The sequence below is a fragment of the Babylonia areolata genome, chromosome 2 (genome assembly GCF_041734735.1).
Source record: "Babylonia areolata isolate BAREFJ2019XMU chromosome 2, ASM4173473v1, whole genome shotgun sequence".
Lineage (NCBI taxonomy): Eukaryota > Metazoa > Mollusca > Gastropoda > Neogastropoda > Buccinidae > Babylonia > Babylonia areolata.
Window position 1 is genome coordinate 4,897,065 of NC_134877.1, and position 23,426 is coordinate 4,920,490.

General features: G+C 41.4%; 1 protein-coding gene across 1 annotated transcript; it reads right to left on the reverse strand.

Annotated features, from left to right (window-relative positions):
• Positions 1 to 1,826: 1,826 nt before the first annotated feature.
• LOC143296751 (uncharacterized) lies at positions 1,827 to 22,998 on the reverse strand. The gene is made up of 8 exons (XM_076608819.1): positions 22,767 to 22,998; positions 18,462 to 18,568; positions 17,843 to 17,873; positions 14,818 to 14,944; positions 13,489 to 13,573; positions 10,950 to 11,075; positions 9,943 to 10,206; positions 1,827 to 9,629 (listed from the first exon to the last, which is right to left on the reverse strand). The coding sequence occupies exons 1-8, from the start codon at positions 22,979 to 22,981 to the stop codon at positions 9,013 to 9,015; spliced, it is 1,572 nt and encodes a 523-aa protein (XP_076464934.1). The 5' UTR covers positions 22,982 to 22,998; the 3' UTR covers positions 1,827 to 9,012.
• Between the last annotated feature and the right edge of the window lie 428 nt (positions 22,999 to 23,426).

The window sequence follows — 23,426 nt, forward strand, 5'->3', positions numbered from 1 at the left end:
ATTCCAAACCACATGGAATAAGAATTTGCTGTCCATGGACACACACATACTTCATAGCTGTCTGTAATGTAGGGACGATGTAAGTGGCTACATTGGTGGGGCTGAAGCCGAAATGGGATTGTGCAGATACACAGCAGGGGTGTTGGCTATTTCATGGGCTGCTATTTCTGATAGAGCTGTGACAAACATCTTTCAAAGGCTTTGATTGTTATTCTCCAGGTACTGCGGTCCAAAGCAAGGTTTTCCCATCCAGCAACAAGGAACTTATTTAGTCATAAGCAACTTTGGCCTTTTATCCCTCCTGGTGTACAGGCCGTCAGCTAAAGACCTCCAAAGTCCCCAATCCCTTCTGTGCCATTGCCTGTGCCTCCAGCTCCAGGTAAAGCCCGATGCCTTTGTGTCTGCCTAAAGGTCTCTTTGCCAGGTGTTTCTTGTCAGCCTCTCCATGTTATGTCAGGGCAGTCTGGTGATGCTTGATGTTAGTTTTCATAGTGTGTAACCCAGTCCATCCCCACCACCTTCCAATTTCACTTTTAGCAGGCTGTTGTTATGTCTTTTAACACAGGCCGATGTTGCTGTCCTTGTCTGGCCGGTGGATCTGGAAGAGTTCAGACAGTTGTTGATGAACATCCGCATTTTGTTGAAGGTAGTGTTCGTGATCCTCCATGATTCAGCACCATACAGCATCAGTGACTTCATATTGGAATCGTGAAGCCAGATTTTTGTTTGTCTTGAGAGTGCTCTGGAGCTCCAAATGTTCTTGAGCTGCTTTAAGGCTACTCTGGCCTTGCCACTCCTTTAAGTTTAACATCTGCATCTGCGCTGCTGTGCTTGTTGATAATGCTTCCAAGCAATCCAGCAATGAGACTGAGAATTAATTTATGAGAGTGTTCTTAAATTGCTGCAGCACTTTCCTGTGGCAGGTTTAAAACAGAAGAGTTGTCTTCCATTCTCATGAGGTGGCCAGACCCTACCTAGTTCTGGTCACTCAGCTCTATCTGCTCTTCATGTGACCCATGTTTCCTGTGATGCTGGTGATGAGACAGTCTCTTTTTCTGTGTTTATTCTTTTCTTTATTTTATTTCATATGATGAGTTGCAATACAATGTACACTTGCATCCTCACACACAGATAAACTAGGAAAACCCAAGAAAGACATATTCACTTTTTTCTCCAGAACATGCTGCAATCAAATTGTGATACAAGCACTATGCACTACAACAGCGTACAGGAGACAAAATGCTCATAAGACTTCTCAAATCAACTTGAAATGAAAGCCGTTATCAAGACAGTTGAAAATAAGATGTTACATCCAGTATTTTGCCCCAAATATCAACAAATACTGTTGGATTGAAACACGTTTGAAGGGGCAGGGATGGAGCAAAAAAAGGTGTAAAAAGTGCAACAGTTCCTTGTAGTTTTCCTACCTTTCAGAATGACAGTAATCTAAAGGTTAAATTAAGGAGTCCATCAAAACTTAAAATATTGACTAAATATGGAGATTTCAGCACTGAAAATATATAACTTTGCTAAAAACGCTGACTGATCATTGCATAGATTCTTAAGAACTAATGACAACAAACAGCATGCAGTGTGCTCTTTATCGTCAGATATATTCTGTTGCAGTCCTGTTCCAGAAAAAACAACAGAGTATGTAAGAACTTATCACTGACACTGCCACAAACTGGAAAACGTGAGTGATATTCTGTTCCAGGATAAAGACGAGTATGTTTTACCTCTTAAAACACTACAATAAAAACCCACATGCAACACAAAAACTTGGCAAAGAAGTACAACAATACATGTATAAATTAAAACATTTATAATCTTTTTTTTCTGATATTCATATCCCACACTTTATTAGACTTAAACATGTGAATGCTGGCATGCATGGAGACAGAATATTTTGTGATGGAGTAACTTATCTCCCTTTTTTAGATCATTAATATTTTTTGTGGATCCATTTTTCATTGAGATATACTTATCTCCTTCCAGTTCAAAATAACTTGTATTTTCATGTGGATCATATATATATATATGTGTGTGTGTGGATCCTGTATATGTATATATATAAAATTCTAATTGATCATTTGGTGAAGAGAACACAGCTTTGAAAAACTGAGCTTCTCTCTCAATGTACTTGAATCGCATTATGGAAACTGACATAACCTTGCCCTTGATAGCTGATCTGCTATCTTTGAGCCACCACATAAATTCAGTGCACCCAAACTACAATTTCTATGGAAGAACCACCCTTGATTAGTTAATTAATACCAATAATAGCTTAAAATATATATGGAAACATTTTTCATTCTTTAAAAGAATTCTGTTTATGATATTAACCACCCCATACTTTTTTTTTTTGGGGGGGGGGGGGGGGGGGAATTTCTATGCAAGACATAAACTGAAAGAAATTCACACAGAGCAACTCGAGACCCCAGTGAAGACACTGAATCAATGTACTTTTACCACCAGTATTACAGAACTGTGATGAAAAGACACAGAAAAACAAGATGATTTCAGTTCATAAAGCACACAAGCACCTGGTTTAACTGATACCATGAGACTTAAAACCTGGCAGCAGATATTGTCACCTTTTTTTTTTCACAACACTTAGTGTATGAAGACAAAACAGTGAACCTTTACACTTCAATGGAAACATTTACAGTGAGTGTACTATCCACCATCTAGTTCCCTGACTATCATACATGTTATCATTCTGATCTTAACCAGTCACCAGAACTATAATTACTGATAAACTAAAAATGAAATCAATAATGTGGCAAATATAAATACATACATGTGCGGGGGGGAATCTATTCTACTACTTAATCACAGATTCTTCATAAGAAAAGAAATAATAATATAAATGCTCTTACAATTCAAATTTTAAATAATAATAAAAGATTCTTAGATTTTTTCCACTGAACAAAGATTCTGTAAACATTTAGTGAAAAGGTGCAAAACCTGTTTCATGTTCTTAGGGTTGTCGTTTTTTTTCTCATGGTTTGTCAATTAAGTTTTTGTCATCAGTTTTTACCTTGAACATTTCAGTTTATACTGGCAACTGAAACCAAAATTCAGCTTTGAAATTCCACATTTAAAAATACTGTCAGATTATTTGTCATCAAAAGTAAGTTTCAGATACGTGAATTATTCAGATCAAGTGCAGTTAGCAGTGCACAAGATGGGTAGGTTTGTCACTTTTATTGTTTGATTGACTGCTTTAAACTGATTAACAAAACCTTTTATGATTCAGAAAATAAGTCTGGTTCAGTTCACAGTTTAAAATCAACATCTGCATTCCGATTTGAAACCACACACTCCCGCACACACACACACACTGATAACACCTCAAATTGGGAAACTTGTGGCAGCTTCTTTTAAGATATTGATCACAATCAGAAAAATATAACATACTTTTTTTTTTCTTTCTAAAATTCTTTGACTGAACATGATTGTTCAGACCACTTCAACAGATTCACATAACTTCCACTACTTCGGAAGAAATAAATAATGGTGCTGGTTCAAGCAATAAGGTGATTTTTTTTTGATTTTTTTTTTTAACCCAGCTTCCAGCAGATAGTAGTTTAACTCCAGATGACAATGAAAGCACCTCTCCTCACCTAATGTGAAACCATTTTTCAAGGACTGTTGAGAAAAATGTCAGATTCTGGCAGCTGTATACTTCACTTTTGTCACTACATTCATTCATCAGTAAATTTCCAGTTTCACGATTCACTGCAGGAGAGGATAAGCAATATGCTGTCAATGTAATATCTCTGTCTTCAAATCAGGTATCTGCTTAATCATGGTGGTGCAAAGATGATGCATGCCCAACGTATCCATTTTTGTGTTGTTTTTTCTTCTTCTTTTTTTAAAAACCCATTTTACTTTATCTGTTTTAACATTCATCAACATCATTGCCTCGTTTAAAGCACTGTGTGTATTATGTTATATATGAGTTTCCAAAAATGTTTGACATACAAATTTTACAGAGAAGCACCTTAGTGTCCAAACAAAAAAAACTAATTTTTTAACTGGCAAAGTCTGGCTGATACAAAGTGAGCATTCAACGCGTGCTATAAAAAAAAAAAAAAACACCTGTACATGGTGGATGTCACTTACCTGCTGCAGCAACACAGAAAATAAATGAAAGCAAGCTTGTGACTCAAAATGTCGGTACCACAGGTTTTGTGCTGAAACCAGCACGCTTCTCTTTGTTAACAACATGCAAAACTTGAGAACAGGACTGTGATTTTTTTCTTCTTTTTTTATACAAATGTGTAAAGTGTGCAGTATTCCAACTGCCTGACGCCAAAGAATGGGACTGTGATTTAACATTATCCTAACGGCTGTCCAAAGTTCTGGAACTATGACACCAACACACATTTTCCATCCCCACCCCACCACCCACCAGTATATTTCTGGTGTTTGTAACACATAACCTCCAACCCCCACCCTTCCCTCCCCCATCCACCCCCACTATGATGATTCCTTCAGTGTATTCCATGGCAGCAAGGTTTACAGGATCACTTCTGCCGTTCATGCAGGATTTCCAAGCCCCTGTAAACCGTATTAATTCCTTCTGTAATATCCAAACAGGTTGCTATTATTGTGCACGATCATAAACTCCCTCCACACAGCATGGTTCTGCCAGTGATACCCATGATAAACAGGATGCAACCACACTTGACGCATATTTCTTATATAGTCTAGCCAACCACACCTACCCACCGGCCACCAGCCATATCAGGTACAGTCCAATAAAAAAAATACAACCGCATTAAAAAGCACAGCCATGGCAGATCAGTGGTCACAATGTTTCTGAGAGTGACTTCCACTACTGGGTGCAGAGGGGAAGCTCTTTCATGGCGGCCTCAGTCATGGTAACAACAAATCCTAGACAGACTCCACCCTATCTCAAGCCTTACTGAGAGGCCTCAAATCTCGCTCGTTCCAACAACATACCAATGCAACTATTCTGGCCTGCCATGCACACTTTTAAAAGCAATATGAACATTGGAAAATGACTTTCAATGAAGCAGACGAAACCTGTGCCATCAGAATCTAAAAAAAAAACCAAAAAAAACCAGTGTAAATGTTTACAGTTACTGTCCCTGCAGTGACTGTGGCGTTTAGCAAAATGAATTCACAAAATTAGCTATGAGCCCTTTGAGGCTTTAATAAGGACACACACACACACACACACACACACAAGTACTCCCTCCACAGATACATGTTTAACTTGCTGAGGGTTTGCAGGAGTGTTGCAATAGAACAAAAAAAAACAAAAAAAATACACCAGGCTGACAACCACCCATCAACACAACACTGAAAAATATAAAAAACTGAAAACTTGTCTGCCTGTTTATCCATATGGCTTAGGTTATGCATGCATAGGAAAATCTACAAAGGTGTTTAGGGTCCATGTAAAATGACACTCACGCGTGCACACACACACACACACACACACTGTGCCAGAAGGTATACACTTACAGCAAAGATCAAATCTTTGGCACAGAAAAAAACAAAAATACGTCAAGAAAGAACAGCAGTCATGTACATAACAGAACAATCATTTTCGTTCATTTTCTCTGTAATCACATTACATATGCTACTCTAGTACTACACCCAGTGCTAAGACCGCATGCACACACACACATACGCACACACGCACACACACATACACAAACACACATCATTTCACACGGAACTGAAGGAAAAAGCAACACAGCAACTGACTGGATGGACTGTACCGGGAATCTGTACAAAAAGACGATGACTAACTCAAAACTCTTAAAGGTGCTCTCATGAATTAATGAGTATGTCAATACCATATTCATCTGCTTGACAACCCTTCTCTGAAGAAAACAAAAATCGCACATGTGGCAAGATGACAATGGAAGTGCAATCATATATATGTAAAACATCTACATTCACTAAACATCACACACAGTATCACAAATATAGATATATATATAGATATATATATATATATACTTTCCCTGGAATGAATAATAAAAAGCACAACGTTTCAAAACTTCACAACATTTCAAATGTAATCCAAAAACATTCTCAACCCATGACACCATTTGAGGATATCAAGTTATGCACTGACTACTTCGACAACGATCTAGAAACAGATAATGATAATAAAAAAAAAGAAATTAAGAAAAGAAATAACAAGTAAAAAGGTAACCACAAAGCAGCAAAGTGAAAAACACTGGATCTAAAAACAACTCAACACAAAACGGTGCCAATGTCACTAATCACATCAATGAAGTGGGACAGATCTGTTGTACAATGTGTCTCTGGAGTTACTCACTCTCTAACGGTACAACATGAAGAATGGATCTGGCTGTGGAATCACCAGTGAGCAACAGCTAGGGGAGGGGGGAGGGGGAGTGGAGGGTGGGCAATGAGGAGGAGGAGGGTGGGGGAGGGAAGATGGGTGACGGGTGAACCAGACTGTCCGAGGGTGTGAATGAGCCTGTGTACACACACACACACACACACACACACACACAAACACTCAGTGACTCACAGACACAAACACACACACACACACACACACACACACACACACAGTGACTCACAGACACACACCAACTACCGCACTACTGTGCTTTCATGACAATTAATCTCTCTTCACAAAAAAACACATGCAACAAAAGAACCCCCCCACCCCACCCTCTAAAAAAAAAGAAAAAGAATATAAAAAAAATTCAAAAGAAGTGAGGGGAAGGAGGAAGACCACCTGCTGCATCAACACTGATTTTCTACCAACTCAGTTCAGTATAGTTTGAATGTGACATCACTAATTTAAAGCAACTATCCCCTTACTTCAGTGGGAGACAAAACACAGAGCGGACAGATCTCCTTGATCAGTTTAACTGCTGGATATACTTTTTTTTCTTTTTTTCTTTTCTTTTTTTTTCATAGCCTTCTTCTTCTGCGTTCGTGGGCTGCAACTCCCACATTCACTCGTATGCACACGAGTGGGCTTTTACGTGTATGACCGTTTTTACCCCGCCATGTAGACAGCCATACTCCGTTTTCCGGGGTGTGCATGCTGGGTATGTTCTTGTTTCCATAACCCACCGAACGCTGACATGGATTACAGGATCTTTAACGTGCGTATTTGATCTTCTGCTTGAATATACACACGAAGGGGGTTCAGTCACTAGCAGGTCTGCACATATGTTGACCTGGGAGATCGTAAAAATCTCCACCCTTTACCCACCAGGCGCTGTCACCGTGACTCGAACCTGGGACCCTCAGATTGACAGTCCAATGCTTTAACCACTCGGCTATTGCGCCCGTCTTTTTCATAGCCAATTCAGATCATTTCAGTTCCTTTGGGAAAGTATGAAGAGTAAAAAAAAATTAGCCACATTTCTGTGATAATTACATAATTTCAGTTCCTTAAAGTAAAATAAGTAGTCTATAAGAGGGACATATTTCTGTGATGTATAAATGAGAATTAAATATACTTTGAGAATTTTCTCACTTTTATTCATCCTGTTATCTTTGTTTGCTGTTGTTGTCATAAAGACTCAATCATGACCACTGGTCATTCAAGATATGAGCAGCTTCTAAGATCACTTCACCACCCAGTCCTTTGTATTTATTTCCCGAACACTCTTCATCTGAACTTTTGCGTGTATGTATTATTTTCCTGCAAACTCTTCAGCCAGTTTTTCTCATAAAAAAAAACAAAAAAACGCAGACCCCTCCCCCCCAACCCCACCCCTAATTTTTCACACAACTGTCAACACCAGCCACAAAAAAAAACCACCAGATGGTTTGACAGTGAGAGTGTCGACATGAAACTGAAAAGCTGTACTTTTAGAACTGCAGCAACTGTGTTATGGTTCCAGAGATTGATTTATAACTATCTGTCAAAAACAAGAATGGTCAGTCTACCCCTCCACACACACACACGGCTGATGAACGGAGGTATGGAAGCTGGGGCATCAAGTGGATGATTGCATAGACATGAACAAAGTAATAACAGCATACATGTGCTGCCAACGGCACTAGAAGCAACCCACAGAGCCTCCCAGGGGGGGGAACAGAAAGGCAGTGAAACAGTTTTCACAACACCAAGCACGAAATGGCAAAAAGCAGCAAATAAATCCAGCGCACGTCATGAAATCCTGGTATTGCCACAGATCTTTTATTGTCGATATAATATAGATATATATATATTTCCAAAGGAATCTACGTCCTTGTTTCCCAGCTCTTAAAGTGATATAACAGGTGGCTAGCGAGAAAATTGTATTTTTCCCCCTCTCCTTTCATTTCATTAGGAAATGTTCTCCTCAGTGATCCATTCACAGGATCAACACAGATGTCATGGTTCGTTTTGGTTTTTTAAAATCTTGTGTGATGCATGGTAAACATGAGTGCACTTTTACACATATACATGCGGTCCAGAAACACAGAAAGTGTTACCGACAAAGAGCAACTGCATTCATCAAGATGCTTTTGTTTCTCCCTCACATATTCTGGACCTTTCACTAATTAATGCTGCATCAAATGTAAATACTTCTAACAGGATTTCTTTTTCTAACAGATCTGCTGTACCCAACCTCATAAACTTGCACTCACTTTACACAGAAAACAGTAACGTACCTCTTTACTTCCTTTATCTATCAAAAGACCCAACAGCACTATACTGTTCAACCACACTGTCACTACCATTCTGGAATGTTCCCAAAGAGCATCTGTTCAGATCCAGCAGTGTGGTGACAAGTACAACAAACAGAATAAACAAAACCAAACACCTACAACACACCAAGACTGCATGCGGCTTCACCAGATCTCGACTTTACAAAGCTGACCATTGGGTTCCTTCCCCCCTCCCCAACAACCCGTCCCTGTGCCCTTCCAAAAGAGAAACTCACAACTTACTGTTCCTCCCGACGCCAGAAACAAACCAATCCTTCAGTCTCATCCCACAGACAGTTCAGACCCCGTATAAGGAAGCAGCAGCAGCAGCACAGGTCACTGAGGGGTCGTGGGAGACTCTCCATCCCCGCCGAGGTCGTCCAGAAAGTCAAAGTCTCTCTCGATCTCGGCCACTTCGTTGTTTAATGTGTCGTCCAGGGCGTTGCTGTTCTCGTCCTCATCGCTGGGCTCGCAGCCTTCCTCGTCCTCCGTGATGGTGGGCTCCGGGGTGGCAAAGTCCACGCACTCCCCGTCCACTGTCTTGGTGTAGGTGATCTTGGTGCCCGTGTGCGGCAGGCGTCCCGATGACTGTGCCTGCTGCCCCCCCGTGGTCATCCCCATCACCCCCTGCAGCGCCGACTCCATCATGGACGTCAAGGTCTTGGTCACCAGGGTGCTGGTCAGGGCGGCCGTCGCAGCGTCCGTGTCCGAGGACAGCACCGTCTGCGTCACGTCCGGGAAGCTGAGGTCTCCTGCCATGTTGGTCTCGTCGTCGTCCGAGTCCGAGTCCTCGAAGTGGGAGGGGGCGAAGGCCATGTCTCCCCCAGCATGCTGCAGCTCGCTCTTGAGGCGGGGCGCTAGGGTCACAGGGGTCAGGTCGTCATCGGAGTGGTCAAGGTCATCAAAGGAGGGCATGGCGTCCACGTCCAGGCTGAAGTCTTCGTTGCGCCTCTCTGTGAACAGAGCTGCACCGTGACGGTCAGGGCAACACGCCTCAAGGAAAACCACATCAAAAGTTTTCACATCTTCACACACACACACACACACACACACGTATGTAAATGAGGAAAATGCATGAACATACAGACGCATTCATTTACATGCACTCTCCCACAAACATATACATTTACAAACATATCCAATAACACAAAATCCAATACACATGCACACGCACAAACACATCATAACACAAACACACACAAAACACATGCACACACAACACACTCACACACACACACAGAGGGACAAAAACCATCTCCCACTGACCATCATCACTGTTGTCGATGGAGGGTTCTTTAGAGAGGGCGGGCATGGAGGGGGTGCCCCCCGTGCCCTCGTCCTCGCTGTCCGTGATGGCGCGCGCAAGGGCCGCAGTGGCCAAGGGGTCCAGGGTGGGCTCGAACTCCTCCTCCTCCACCTCCTCCACCACCTGGGCCAGCATTCCCGGCCGCCCGTCCCGCCCCGCTGAGCCCCCAGACACCGACACGGCTGCCGTGCTGAGGCCTGTGGGCCGGGCGGTCTTCCCTGCACCTGGTGACCATGTGCAGTTTGTGTGTGTTCGGTTCTCTAGAGGGGTGATCGCAAGTCAACTTGATGATAGGCTGGAGGGTTTTTTTTATTCGGCTGTTGTATCAGTATTCTCTGTACCTTGTGATGCACAGTTTTGTGTTCTGGTTCTCTGCAGGTGTGCTCAGAACTCAACTTGAAGACAGGTTGTGCTGTTGTTGCTATATATCAGTATTCTCTGTTTTTGTTGGGGTTTTTTGTGTGTTTTTTAAAATCAATATACTATGTACATGTGCAGACTGAACTGAAGGGGGTTTTTTTTGTTTGTTTTTTTTGTTTTTTTTCCACAGTGCCCTACATGATAAGAGTAGTGTTTTTTTATTTTTTTATTATATCAATATGTTCTATACATGTTCAGATTGCACAAAAAGTGGTTGCTGTTTTTTGCAATTACCCCCACACACCACACCTTTCGTTGATTTTCTTCCAAAACTCTTCTGATGTTTTTCACCACAAATACGGTTTTCCCCAGCAACTTTACATGATAACCAGAAAACCAACATGAACACACATATACAAACACACCTAAAACACACACACACACACACACACATACACACACATACACACACACACACACACACACACGCACGCGCGCACTCAATCTTAGACAGCCCCTCCTCCTTACTCCTCCAACCCTCCCCCTCCCCTTGACCCTCCCACCAAACCCCAAATGAAAATAAATAAATAAAAGAAGATCAACGCACCGAAATGGAAGCGGCACTTGTTTTTCAGCTGGTAGTCGAGCCACATGAAGGCAGGCTCCATGCGGAGGTAGGCTCTCTTCAGCAGGTTGTGGTACACCAGGCTGGGCCAGATCATCAGGCTCATCACTGCAAAACCAACATCAGGCTCACCACTGAACATCAGGCTCATCACTGAACATCATGCTCATCATCACTGCAAAACCACCATCAGGCTCATCACTGCAAAACCACCATCAGACATCAGGCTCATCACTACAAAACCACCATCAGGCTCATCACTACAAAACCACCATCAGACATCAGGCTCATCACTACAAAACCACCATCAGACATCAGGCTCATCACTGCAAAACCACCATCAGACATCAGGCTCATCACTACAAAACCACCATCAGACATCAGGCTCATCACTGCAAAACCACCATCAGACATCAGGCTCATCACTACAAAACCACCATCAGACATCAGGCTCATCACTACAAAACCACCATCAGACATCAGGCTCATCACTACAAAACCACCATCAGACATCAGGCTCATCACTACAAAACCACCATCAGACATCAGGCTCATCACTGCAAAACCACCATCAGACATCAGGCTCATCACTGCAAAACCACCATCAGGCTCATCACTACAAAACCACCATCAGGCTCATCACTGCAAAACCACCATCAGACATCAGGCTCATCACTACAAAACCACCATCAGACATCAGGCTCATCACTGCAAAACCACCATCAGACATCAGGCTCATCACTACAAAACCACCATCAGGCTCATCACTACAAAACCACCATCAGGCTCATCACTACAAAACCACCATCAGGCTCATCATCACTGCAAAACCACCATCAGACATCAGGCTCATCACTACAAAACCACCATCAGGCTCATCATCACTGCAAAACCACCATCAGACATCAGGCTCATCACTACAAAACCAACATCAGGCTCATCATCACTGCAAAACCACCATCAGGCTCATCATCACTGCAAAACCACCATCAGGCTCATCATCACTGCAAAACCACCATCAGGCTCATCATCACTGCAAAACCACCATCAGGCTCATCATCACTGCAAAACCACCATCAGGCTCATCATCACTGCAAAACCACCATCAGGCTCATCATCACTACAAAACCACCATCAGGCTCATCATCACTGCAAAACCACCATCAGGCTCATCATCACTACAAAACCACCATCAGGCTCATCACTACAAAACCACCATCAGGCTCATCATCACTACAAAACCACCATCAGGCTCATCATCACTACAAAACCACCATCAGGCTCATCATCACTGCAAAACCACCATCAGGCTCATCACTACAAAACCACCATCAGGCTCATCACTACAAAACCACCATCAGGCTCATCACTACAAGGCTCATCACTGAACATCAGGCTCATCACTAACATCAGGCTCATCAGGCTCATCACTGAACATCAGGCTCATCACTGAACATCAGGCTCATCACTGAACATCAGGCTCATCACTGCAAAACCACCATCAGGCTCATCACTGCAAAACCAACATCAGGCTCACCACTGAACATCAGGCTCATCACTGAACATCAGGCTCATCACTGAACATCAGGCTCATCACTGAACATCAGGCTCATCACTGAACATCAGGCTCATCACTGAACATCAGGCTCATCACTGAAAACCACCATCAGGCTCATCACTGAACATCAGGCTCATCACTGAACATCAGGCTCATCACTGAAAACCACCATCAGGCTCATCACTGCAAAACCACCATCAGGCTCATCACTGAACATCAGGCTCATCACTGAACATCAGGCTCATCACTGAACATCAGGCTCATCACTGCAAACCAAAATGCACACAAAAACTGAAGTACTGGCCTAGTGGATATGCGTCCACCAAGGAGGCGAGAGAATCTGAGCACGCTGGTTCAAATCCCACACTTGCCAGAGTTTCTAACATCTAGATCTAGTGTAAAGTCATTAATCCGTCCATTCATATCAAGACACAGTTAGGTTCACAACTTCACTGTATCACATACATGTCAAACTGATCGACTGATAGGGATATTTATATAGCACCTATCCTCGATCAGCAACCAACCTCTAAGCACTTTACAAACATGGGGTCAACTGCATCACAAGCTGCCCAGGTAGGCAGCTCTGACTGAGAGCTGCCTTTAGGTGATCATCATTCATTTGCTGATGCCCTTGACCGCTCTCGCTGGAGGATGCTGTGCTCTAGTGGCATAAAGACGTTTGAAAACAAGAGAACACTGGCCATTAAGGAGAAGCGTGAGCGAAGGAAGCAGGGCTCAACTTCTGGAGATGTTTTCCCTTGCAACACGTGTGGGAAGTGCTGCGCATCCAGAATTGGCCTCTTCTCCCATATGAGGACACACACCGACAGATAAGCCTGCCTGCCTACTCATCCGTCAGTCCGACGGGAGACTCCATTCATTTGCTGCGTCATTCAGCCCGGCTTTAGTCACACATGCGTACACACACACACACACACACACACACACATATCAGGTTACCTGTGGTGTAGATGATCATGAAGCCAGACATGTACATCCCCAGTGCGGCCATACAAGTGAAGACTGTGGTGAACAGCAGGAAAAACTGGAACAAGGGCATCATCACAACTAACATCAAACAAGTCACACTCTTCTTGCACATTTGGTAGCAAAACAAAACAAAACAAAAAAACAACCAAAAAGTTCACAATCCACATTATATACAGTTTAATCCACAACAATTACACCCTACGATTGATATGTGTACAAAGAATTACTTTTCTCCTGTTTAATCCAAAATTTGGTAATTGCCAGATGCCAGACAAAGTATTTCAAGAGAAGAAAGTTCACCATGGACACACACACACGTAAGTACACAAACACAAAGACAACTGAACAACTGAATCAGGGTTATTACAAGGACTCACTTTCATTTTCACACATGAGCCAAAAGTATTTCAGATTTAGATTTCCACAAAACATCTTCCCCCTTCTCCTCACCACCCCGTTCCCCGTAGCTCTCAAGGCGTCACCAGCATGTTGGGATTATGTGCAGCTGATATCAGGCCTCTGCCCCTTTCTTCACAACGGATGAAGTGTAGCATGGTGTGTAACTACATCGGTGCTGGTGCCTTCTTGTGGCTGAAGCCTAAAAAAAGCTGAAGCTTGAACTCATGAAAACCATCTAGTAGAATAAACAAACAAGAGAGGCAAGGCCTTCAAGACTCACTTGTGATACACTTTAAAAAAAAAATCCAAGCTTTTTATGTATTGAGTATAATTTCAAAATGTAATGTTTAAGATGAGAAAGATCAGTTTAAAGCAAATTAAGTCCCCTAGCATTACAGAGTAATTTCCCTTTTTTACTATCTGCACCAAAACGTTTGCAAAATAAATAAAACTTCCATGCTTAGCAAAAGAAGCTCCTGTTTGAACACAATATGATAATAATGACTGCTCTAGCTGTTGGGTCAGAATATCAGATCAAAGTGCCAAGTTTAGAGAATACAAAAAATATAAATATAACAGTAAATGCAGTTTGCATATAATTAGGCTTCATTCTTTTTTTTTTTGTGCCCATCCCAGAGGTGCAATATTGTTTTAAACAAGATGACTGGAAAGAACTGAATTTTTCCTATTTTTATGCCAAATTTGGTGTCAACTGACAAAGTAGTTGCAGAGAAAATGTCAATGTTAAAGTTTACCACGGACACACACACACACACACACAGACACACACACACACACACACACACAGAGACAACCGAACACCGGGTTAAAACATAGACTCACTTTGTTTACACAAGTGAGTCAAAGATTCACCTAAGACACAACTGAACCCACACTTACAATGGCGGGTTTTTCCCGTCGCAACACGCGCGCCGAGGCTGCCGTCCTCAGGACGTAGCAGATGGCCACCGACAGGTGACGGGCGATCTCCGGCACACTCAGAAGTCGTGGGTGGACAGGAGTCCATCTTGAGTGGAAAAGATTACAGTGACGGAGGAGTGGTAATGACTATTTAAGGCCGGACACGGTAGTGAAATTTTGACCAAAATCATGATTTTTTTGTGATTTTGGTTTTTTCGCATAATTTGCTTCTTTAACATCTAATCTTTATAGTCCGTTTCACCTGGGTACTATATTCACTTAAATAAAGCTTCAAACAGCATCAACATGTGTCATTTCTTGTGAGTACCAAGCACATCTCCTTTTCCTGTTTTCTCAGTTTTGTGTTTTGTCCTCGTAATACGATTTTTCAAAATGCTAAGGCTCAAAAACTTTAAAAGATAGCATGTTCAAACTTGGTACTTTCTTTCTTTGTGTATTCATCTTTATTATAGTGCAGTGGTTTGTATAGTACCAGTAAAGGAATGAATATACAGTCATTTGAAAAAAAAATATGTCAAGGAATTTATACACATTTCAACAAAAAAATAATAATAAATGTATTTATTCAAATTCCAAAATACCACTGCACTATAATCAAGAACAAATACATATAAATCAAATAAAACAAACAGAAATAACATATCTATAAAGGTATCGAAGTTATAAGCTTTTAATTTTTTTTGTTTGTCGGCCATTTTGGATTCGTTTCCATGGAAACCGTCATGATAAATTGCACAAAATGACCTTTTTAGACATGTTTAGTCCAATATCTTTGCATACCATGTCACAGAAAGCCATAAACTTCAAGTTTATTTCATACGTTTTTGTACTACTGTGTCTGGCCTTAACAGTTTCAGTTTCAGTAGCTCAAGGAGGCGTCACTGCGTTCGGACAAAACCATATACGCTACACCACATCTGCCAAGCAGATGCCTGACCAGCAGCGTAACCCAACGCGCTTAGTCAGGCCTTGAGGCCTTAACAGAGGAGTAGGAAAGACTGCAAACATCATGGAGGAAAACTGAACACCCCGACAATAATGTTATCATATCTGGTGACATAAATGGTATACACTGGTTGTTTGAAAGTAATCTGCATTCACTTGATATGGTACAGACTGGTTGTTTGAAAGTAATTTGCATTCACTTAATATCACTGTTTCTGGTGACATGAGCGGTATACATTGGCTGTGTTTAAGTAATCAGCATCAGGTTTACTTTGAACAGCTATGTTTGTGTGTATGTGTGTTCGCGTGTGTATGCTTATGTAGTTATGAGCTTATATATATATATATATGTGCATGCAAAAACAAAAACAAAAAACAACCACAGATGACCAACCCTTCATTGCTGTTTATAGCCCAGAAGAATGTAAGGACAATTCTTATAAATGGCTCTGCCTGATCATGGCACTTTCACAACTGTGAAACCCAGATGAAGAAAACCGAAAGCTTTGGAGTCACTGGTTTCAAGCTGTCTAGTGTGGCAGTATAAAGCTTCAACCTCTGTTGTACAACCAAAACTTAGGATGACAGCAATGATTGTAACTGTCTCCAAGCATGGAAGAATGTTGGCAGACATGGCTTAATACTATTATTGATAACCTTAGACACTTAGACACTGTTCTGAACAATGACATCAGTCAATATATATATATATATATATATATATATATATAGAGAGAGAGAGAGAGAGAGAGAGAGAGAGATACATATATATACATATATATATACACTCTTCTCTAACCACTTCACTGGTGCCTCTGCTAGTTTTATCTTATATCTATATAATAATTATGTAAATACTGATACTTTGTCCTAAAAATCTTGAGAAGTGGATCTGACTTTACCGTGACTCCTTCTTCTTCTTCTTCTGCGTTCGTGGGCTTCAACTCCCACGTTCACACGTATATACGACAGTGGGCTTTTTACGTGTATGACCGTTTTTACCCCGCCATGTAGGCAGCCATACTCCGCTTTCGGGGGTGTGCATGCTGGGCATGTTCTTGTTTCCATAACCCACCGAACGCTGACATGGATTACAGGATCTTTAACGTGCGTATTTGATCTTATGCTTGCGTATACACACGAAGGGGGTTCAGGCACTGGCAGGTCTGCACATATGTTGACCTGGGAGATCGTAAAAATCTCCACCCTTTACCCACCAGGCGCCGTCACCGTGATTCGAACCCGGGACCCTCAGATTGACAGTCCAACGCTTTAACCATTCGGCTATGGCGCCCGTCTACTGTGACTCCAACTTTGGCACATTGCAGTCAAACGTTGTTTTTACTTACTCATCAGTTCTTGTTGCTTACAGTCCAGCCGACCGCAGAGGGCCATATCAGGACTGTCAAACCATACAAATGCTCAACTGTGTCAACACAAAACTGTCACATCTACAAAAAAAAAAAAAAAAACCACTAAGACAAACCCACAAAACACAGTTCATGACACTGTATCCCAACCATTTAGCTCCTCATGGCAAATAAGACTAGGCCATGCAGAGGACTCCAACCATTCCGCTTAATTCATCATCCCCAGATTACAAATGATTGTAAAAAAAAAAAAAAAAAAAGGAAAAAAAGGAAAAAAAAAAACAATACTTCAAAGCCAAACAAAAAATACATTTTAAAAAAAAAGGCCATAAAGACAAATGACACTGCAGAATGGGCAGCCAGTGCCCATCCCAGTGTTTACATCTCACTACCTAATCACCTGAGCAAAACAGCACAGATAGTACACCATACTCATAGACTGCAAAAAAAAAAAATATTTAAAAAGTTGTCAAGGCTTGCTTGAAAAAAGAAAGGGGAATGGACTGGGAAGGCAGAAAGTGAAGAAAGAAAAAAAGCTGAAACAAAGAGAGTGATAGAAAAGAGGACATTTCTAGCACAGAATTTCCAGAAGACGGGGATGCTATTTATACTGAAAGACCCCCCACCCCACCCCCCACCCCCCCGGCATCCCCACGGGGGATACTTACTCATCAGTATCCTCTGGTACAGCAGGTGGAACTGAAAAGAAAGTGACACAATAAGTATCAACAATACCACAACCATCCATTTTAATCACACACTATATATATATATATATATATATATATATATATATATATATATGAGAGTAAATTCATCAAGTTCGATTATCTCTTTGTCTCCTTTTTTTCTCTCCTCATATCCACTACTTTCACAGCTGCCCAGCCTGTAACATTCATGTTTACACCACATACCACAGACCAAAACCTAAGTTTTAATCACTTCTTGGAATTCTGCTCGCTAACTCATTGACAGTTTGAGGACAGCACATGTTTGGGATTTACAAAAAAAGTCCAGTACAATTTGGTCGATAATAAGCTACCATACTTCTCCTTTTCTTTTCTTTTTTTTTTCTTTTTTTTTTTATAATAAAGTGGGAAAAGTGTAAGCATCACAATAACTCATGTCTGTATAAGCAGGGGTTGGGGAGGGTTACAAATGAAAAAACAAACAACAAAAACAATGAAACATATTATATATATATATATATGTATATATGTATATATTCAGACTGACAAGATCAAGTGAACAAGCAACACCACATCATGTTAAGCTCAATACACTTACCTCTGATCTCGGGCCAAATCCTCTTCTTCCAGGTATCGACAAATATTATAACCATCAGCGCCACACTTATCACAGAGTAAATTTGGACACAGCACACGGCCACTAGCCTGCAAAAAAAAAAATAAATAAATAAATAAATAAATAAATAATTTATATATATATATATATATTTCAGTTTCAGTTTCAGTCCCTCAAGGAGGCGTCACTGCATTCGGACAAAGCCATATATGCTACACATCTGCTAGGCAGATTCCTAACCAGCAGCATTTCCCAACACGTTTAGGCCTTGAGTGCATGCATATAGTTGTGTACCTATCATAGTGGATTTCCTACAGAATTTGCCAGAGGACAACACTCTTGTCGCCATAGGTTCTTTTTCAGTGCGCCAAGTGCATACTGCACACGGGGACCTCGGTTTATCATCTCATCCAAACGACTCAAAGCCATCAGTGGATGCTCAGTTTGGTTTTCCAGTCAAACTTGGGAGGAAGGGTGAGAACAGGATTCGAACCCAGACGGGCGCAACAGCCGAGTGGTTAAAGCGTTGGACTGTCAATCTGAGGGTCCCAGGTTCGAATCACGGTGACGGCGCCTGGTGGGTAAAGGGTGGAGATTTTGACGATCTCCCAGGTCAACATATGTGCAGACCTGCTAGTTGCCTGAACCCCCTTTGTGTGTATATGCAAGCAGAAGATCAAATACGCACGTTAAAGATCCTGTAATCCATGTCAGCGTTCGGTGGGTTATGGAAACAAGAACATACCCAGCATGCACACCCCCAAAAACGGAGTATGGCTGCCTACATGGCGGGGTAAAAACGGTCATACACGTAAAAGCCCACTCGTGTGCATACAAGTGAACGCAGAAGAAGAACAACCCAGACCCTCACAGACTCTGTACTGGCAGACTAGCGTCTTTACCATTCTGCCACCTCCCTTCTTCCACACACGCTCATCTATCTACATACAGAAATCCTGAAGTCTATGATGAGTGTGTGTGTGGGGGGGTGGGGTGGGGGGGGGGGTATGTGAGCATGTATACATGTATATATCTAGACACACACACACAACACCAAGACGGGCTACAGAGTGTGAGCACACACATACTGTATGAACTAAAGACATGCAAATCAGCAATGGGAATGTGTACATCTCACCCATGTACACATGTGTGCATGCATGTCTATACATGTGCTTGTGTGTGTGTTTGTGTGTGTGTGTGTGTGTGTGTGTGTGTGTGTGCGCGCGCGCGCTTGGGGTGGGAAGTTAAGCAAGATCAATGCTAGAAGTTCAATTAATATCATTACACTTCCCTTTTGTCCTGTGAACATTTTGTCACTGTAAGTGTAATTAACAAATTATTTTCAAATAAAGTATTCCCTGCCTGGTGCAATGGAAAACTGTATCATAAATGATTATTCTTTGAAAAGTGAAATTTATCTTCAGTAAAACCAACTGAGCTCTGAACACAAAGGTAATCACCTGACCGAATCAAATGTGATGGTATTTAAAATGGTCTTTGTTTTTGTGTTGTCCAAAGTAAACGACTGTTGTTGCATTCCATTAGCACACAGGATGCTTGGATAAATCACACATTTATATCAGTTATAAACATTTGTTTCGCCAAACCACAAAACTCCTCTCATTCTGATAGTGATACTCATTTTTTTTTCCCAAAAACTCATTTAAAACTCCTGTTTAAAAACAAGTGCTCTTCAAAAAAAACAACAACAAAAAACAAAAAAACCCAACAACAACAAAATCCTACAGGAATCTGAAAAGGCAGATGACATGAATATGTTATTTGCATTTGGTGATGGCTAATTTGCATTTCATATAGAATTAAGGGATGGACTATCACAGTAACAGATGGTACTGCTGCATTTTATTGTAGGGTTGTTGTTGTTGTTGTTGTTGAGTGTGTGTGTGTGCTTTTTTTCCTTTTTTCTATTAAGTGGCTTTTAATGTTTGAATTGCAATTAATGTATTACGATGAACATTATATATATATATATATATATATATATATATATATATATATATATATATATATATATATATAAATCTAATACTATAGTTTTTTGTTTGTGTTGTTTTGCTGTTTACTTAAATTTGTGCACAACTCATTAACTGAGCACTACAAAAGAGAAATGAGTAACAGACATTTCAGCAGGAAAACAAGAGACAGAGACAGGGAGACAGGAACATAAACCAAAAACAGATAAATGTGACAACTCTCACTGTCAATAGTCAGTGACATGACAAGGCCAGCAATATATTAATGGAAGCAGCACTAAAATGTATCCAGAAATGTATTTTTGTCAAGGCTTCTGATTCAAATCACTGAAATAGCTCCAAGTCTTAATGCAATGTCAACCCTTTTCAATCTTTTTTTTTTTCTTCTTTCTCTTCATCATAAATATGGGTAAACAGCATCTTCTCATTGATTGAAGAGAAGGCTACTACTATGCACAACACTTGCTGTGTGTCAGTGCTTGTTTGCCTAACAGTGCTTGAGAATATAACAGCTGAGCTTAGCAGAACTGAGCACTTGTGCTTAACACACATTTGTGACCCCCCTTGCAACCTTTTTGCATCCCCAAGCATAAGGTGCAAAGAAAAAATTATTTACAAGGTATAACTTAAGTTATTGGTATTTCTTTTCTCAAAACTTCTTCTTTTGCGTTCACTCGTATGCACACGAGTGGGCTTTTACGTGTATGACCGTTTTTACCCCACCATGTAGGCAGCCATACTCCATTTTCAGGGGTGTGCATGCTGGGTATGTTCTTGTTTCCATAACCCACCGAACGCTGACATGGATTACAGGATCTTTAACGTGCGTATTTGATCTTCTGCTTGCATATACACACGAAGGGGGTTCAGGCACTAGCAGGTCTGCACATATGTTGACCTGGGAGATCGTAAAAATCTCCACCCTTTACCCACCAGGCGCCATCATCGTGATTCGAACCCGGGACCCTCAGACTGAAAGTCCAGTGCTTTAACCATTCAGCTATTGCGCCCGTCACCTTTTCTCAAAACATATTTTGCTGTCTTGCTCATCCTCCAAAGGCAGCTTTGGGAAGTCACTGGATTGTGTGACTTTTCCCCCACTCTGATTGACAGCATCACTCATCTGTGATTGGTAGCTGGATCATTTGCCATACAACTGATCAACAACTGGCCGGGACACAGTAAGGACACCCCTCGGACTGCCACCCTGGACTGCACCACCACACAACACCAGGATCCAATGCCTCGACTTAACCACGCTATCCTTCACAAAGAAAGACCATGGCCACGAACAACTTTACCTTATGGGTGCAATGCCAATAGGTCGTTAAACGCCACACTCATGCCAGTCCACTGGCTCTTTCCTTTGGAGAGAATTCTGGTGGCTTCTGATTGCTGTCTTTGAAAGCGGTTTTTCTTCCTTCAGTCTTCTCTCCCTGTTTCCCTTATATTGTTTATTTATTTATTTTTGTCTTCTATTTTGTTTATTTATCACTGTCATTGTTATTTTGAAATAAATATAGAGTTGATACCTGTAACTGATTCCCTCAGTTCATGTTCTATAGGAATATAATACACTGTGAAGGACTTGATTCTTTAAGAGGGAAGCAAGCAATGATAAATTCAAATTGTGTGCCTTCAAATACATTATAAAGTTGTTTTCATGCGTGTGTGATTAATACTTTTCTGTCATTTCTGCCATCCCCACTTTCTCATGCACCACCCCCTCCTACCCTATTCTATAAAGATCTGCTTTTCATTTTCTTTTCCTGTGACTTTTCTCTATCCTCCAGTTCAGTTACTTCCTTGATTCACTTTCCTGATTCCTAATTTCAAGAGCTGGGTGCAAGGAGTGGGGTTAAAATCTACCGTTAATGGTTCTGTTGAAATAGATCATGTAATAACAATAATATTATTGGTCAAGCCACTCAAGGTCAGCAAACTAAAAATTCTGACCCTGCAGTAATCCAGACCAGGATCAGCTGTTGCAGTGCCACATTTTTTGTGCTGAAAATCAATAGGCATGTCGTGTTTATACGCGCGCGCGCACACACACACACACACACAAATCATATGTTGTCTGAATCAGAAGATACATTATAGTGATACATTATAATAGTTAAAAGGTCTATAACATATCATAAATCGATTCAGACAACACAGGGGCTCGGTTACCAGGTTATATATAACCGAACTTCCTTGCCAAAAAATACACGAATGAACACCTGATTTCGAAGAAAAAAACAAAAACAGTACGGTCGTTCAGTTATGATGAAATTGATTTCCTTACCAAAACATCACATGAATCAACACCAGAAAAACGGCACTTTTCCGAGGATATTCCCAAACAAGAAGAGACTGCAGACGCATTATCAATGGTTCTACAGGATTCAACAATTCTGTAAGCTTCCCTTCCATTGCTTTAGGCGAATTCCACGGTTCCTTCGAGCCTTCCATTGTGAATGAATGTTGTGGTTTACTGCGGACTGCTCGTATCTCGGTCATTCCTGTGTGCACTAACGGGAACGACCGATTTACACGCTTCCGGGAAGGCTCGTAAATGACGCGAGTGTCGGTCTTTCTCCAGAGGAAAACAGGCTACTTTATATACTTGAAATTGAGCTTGAACATGACAAAATCAGTGTGTAGGCCTTCTGGCTTTTTACACGATCCATACGCTCCTACTGTTACTGTGGCGTGCGTGGGGATTATAATGCCTACAAACTACCACAGACAAACTGGATCGTAGACAGTTGAACTGCCTTTCCAAAAAGCGTCGAGCCTGCTTTTGAAACTGTTAACTGATGGGGCTGTGACCACTTCCTCAGGTCGGCTGTTCCAGGTGTTCACAACTCTCTGGGAGAAGTACCAGCTGCGTGCTGCAAGCCTGCATCTACCCTTGGTCGGTTTCAGGGAGTGCCCCCTCGTGTCCCGACATCACTTTAAGTGA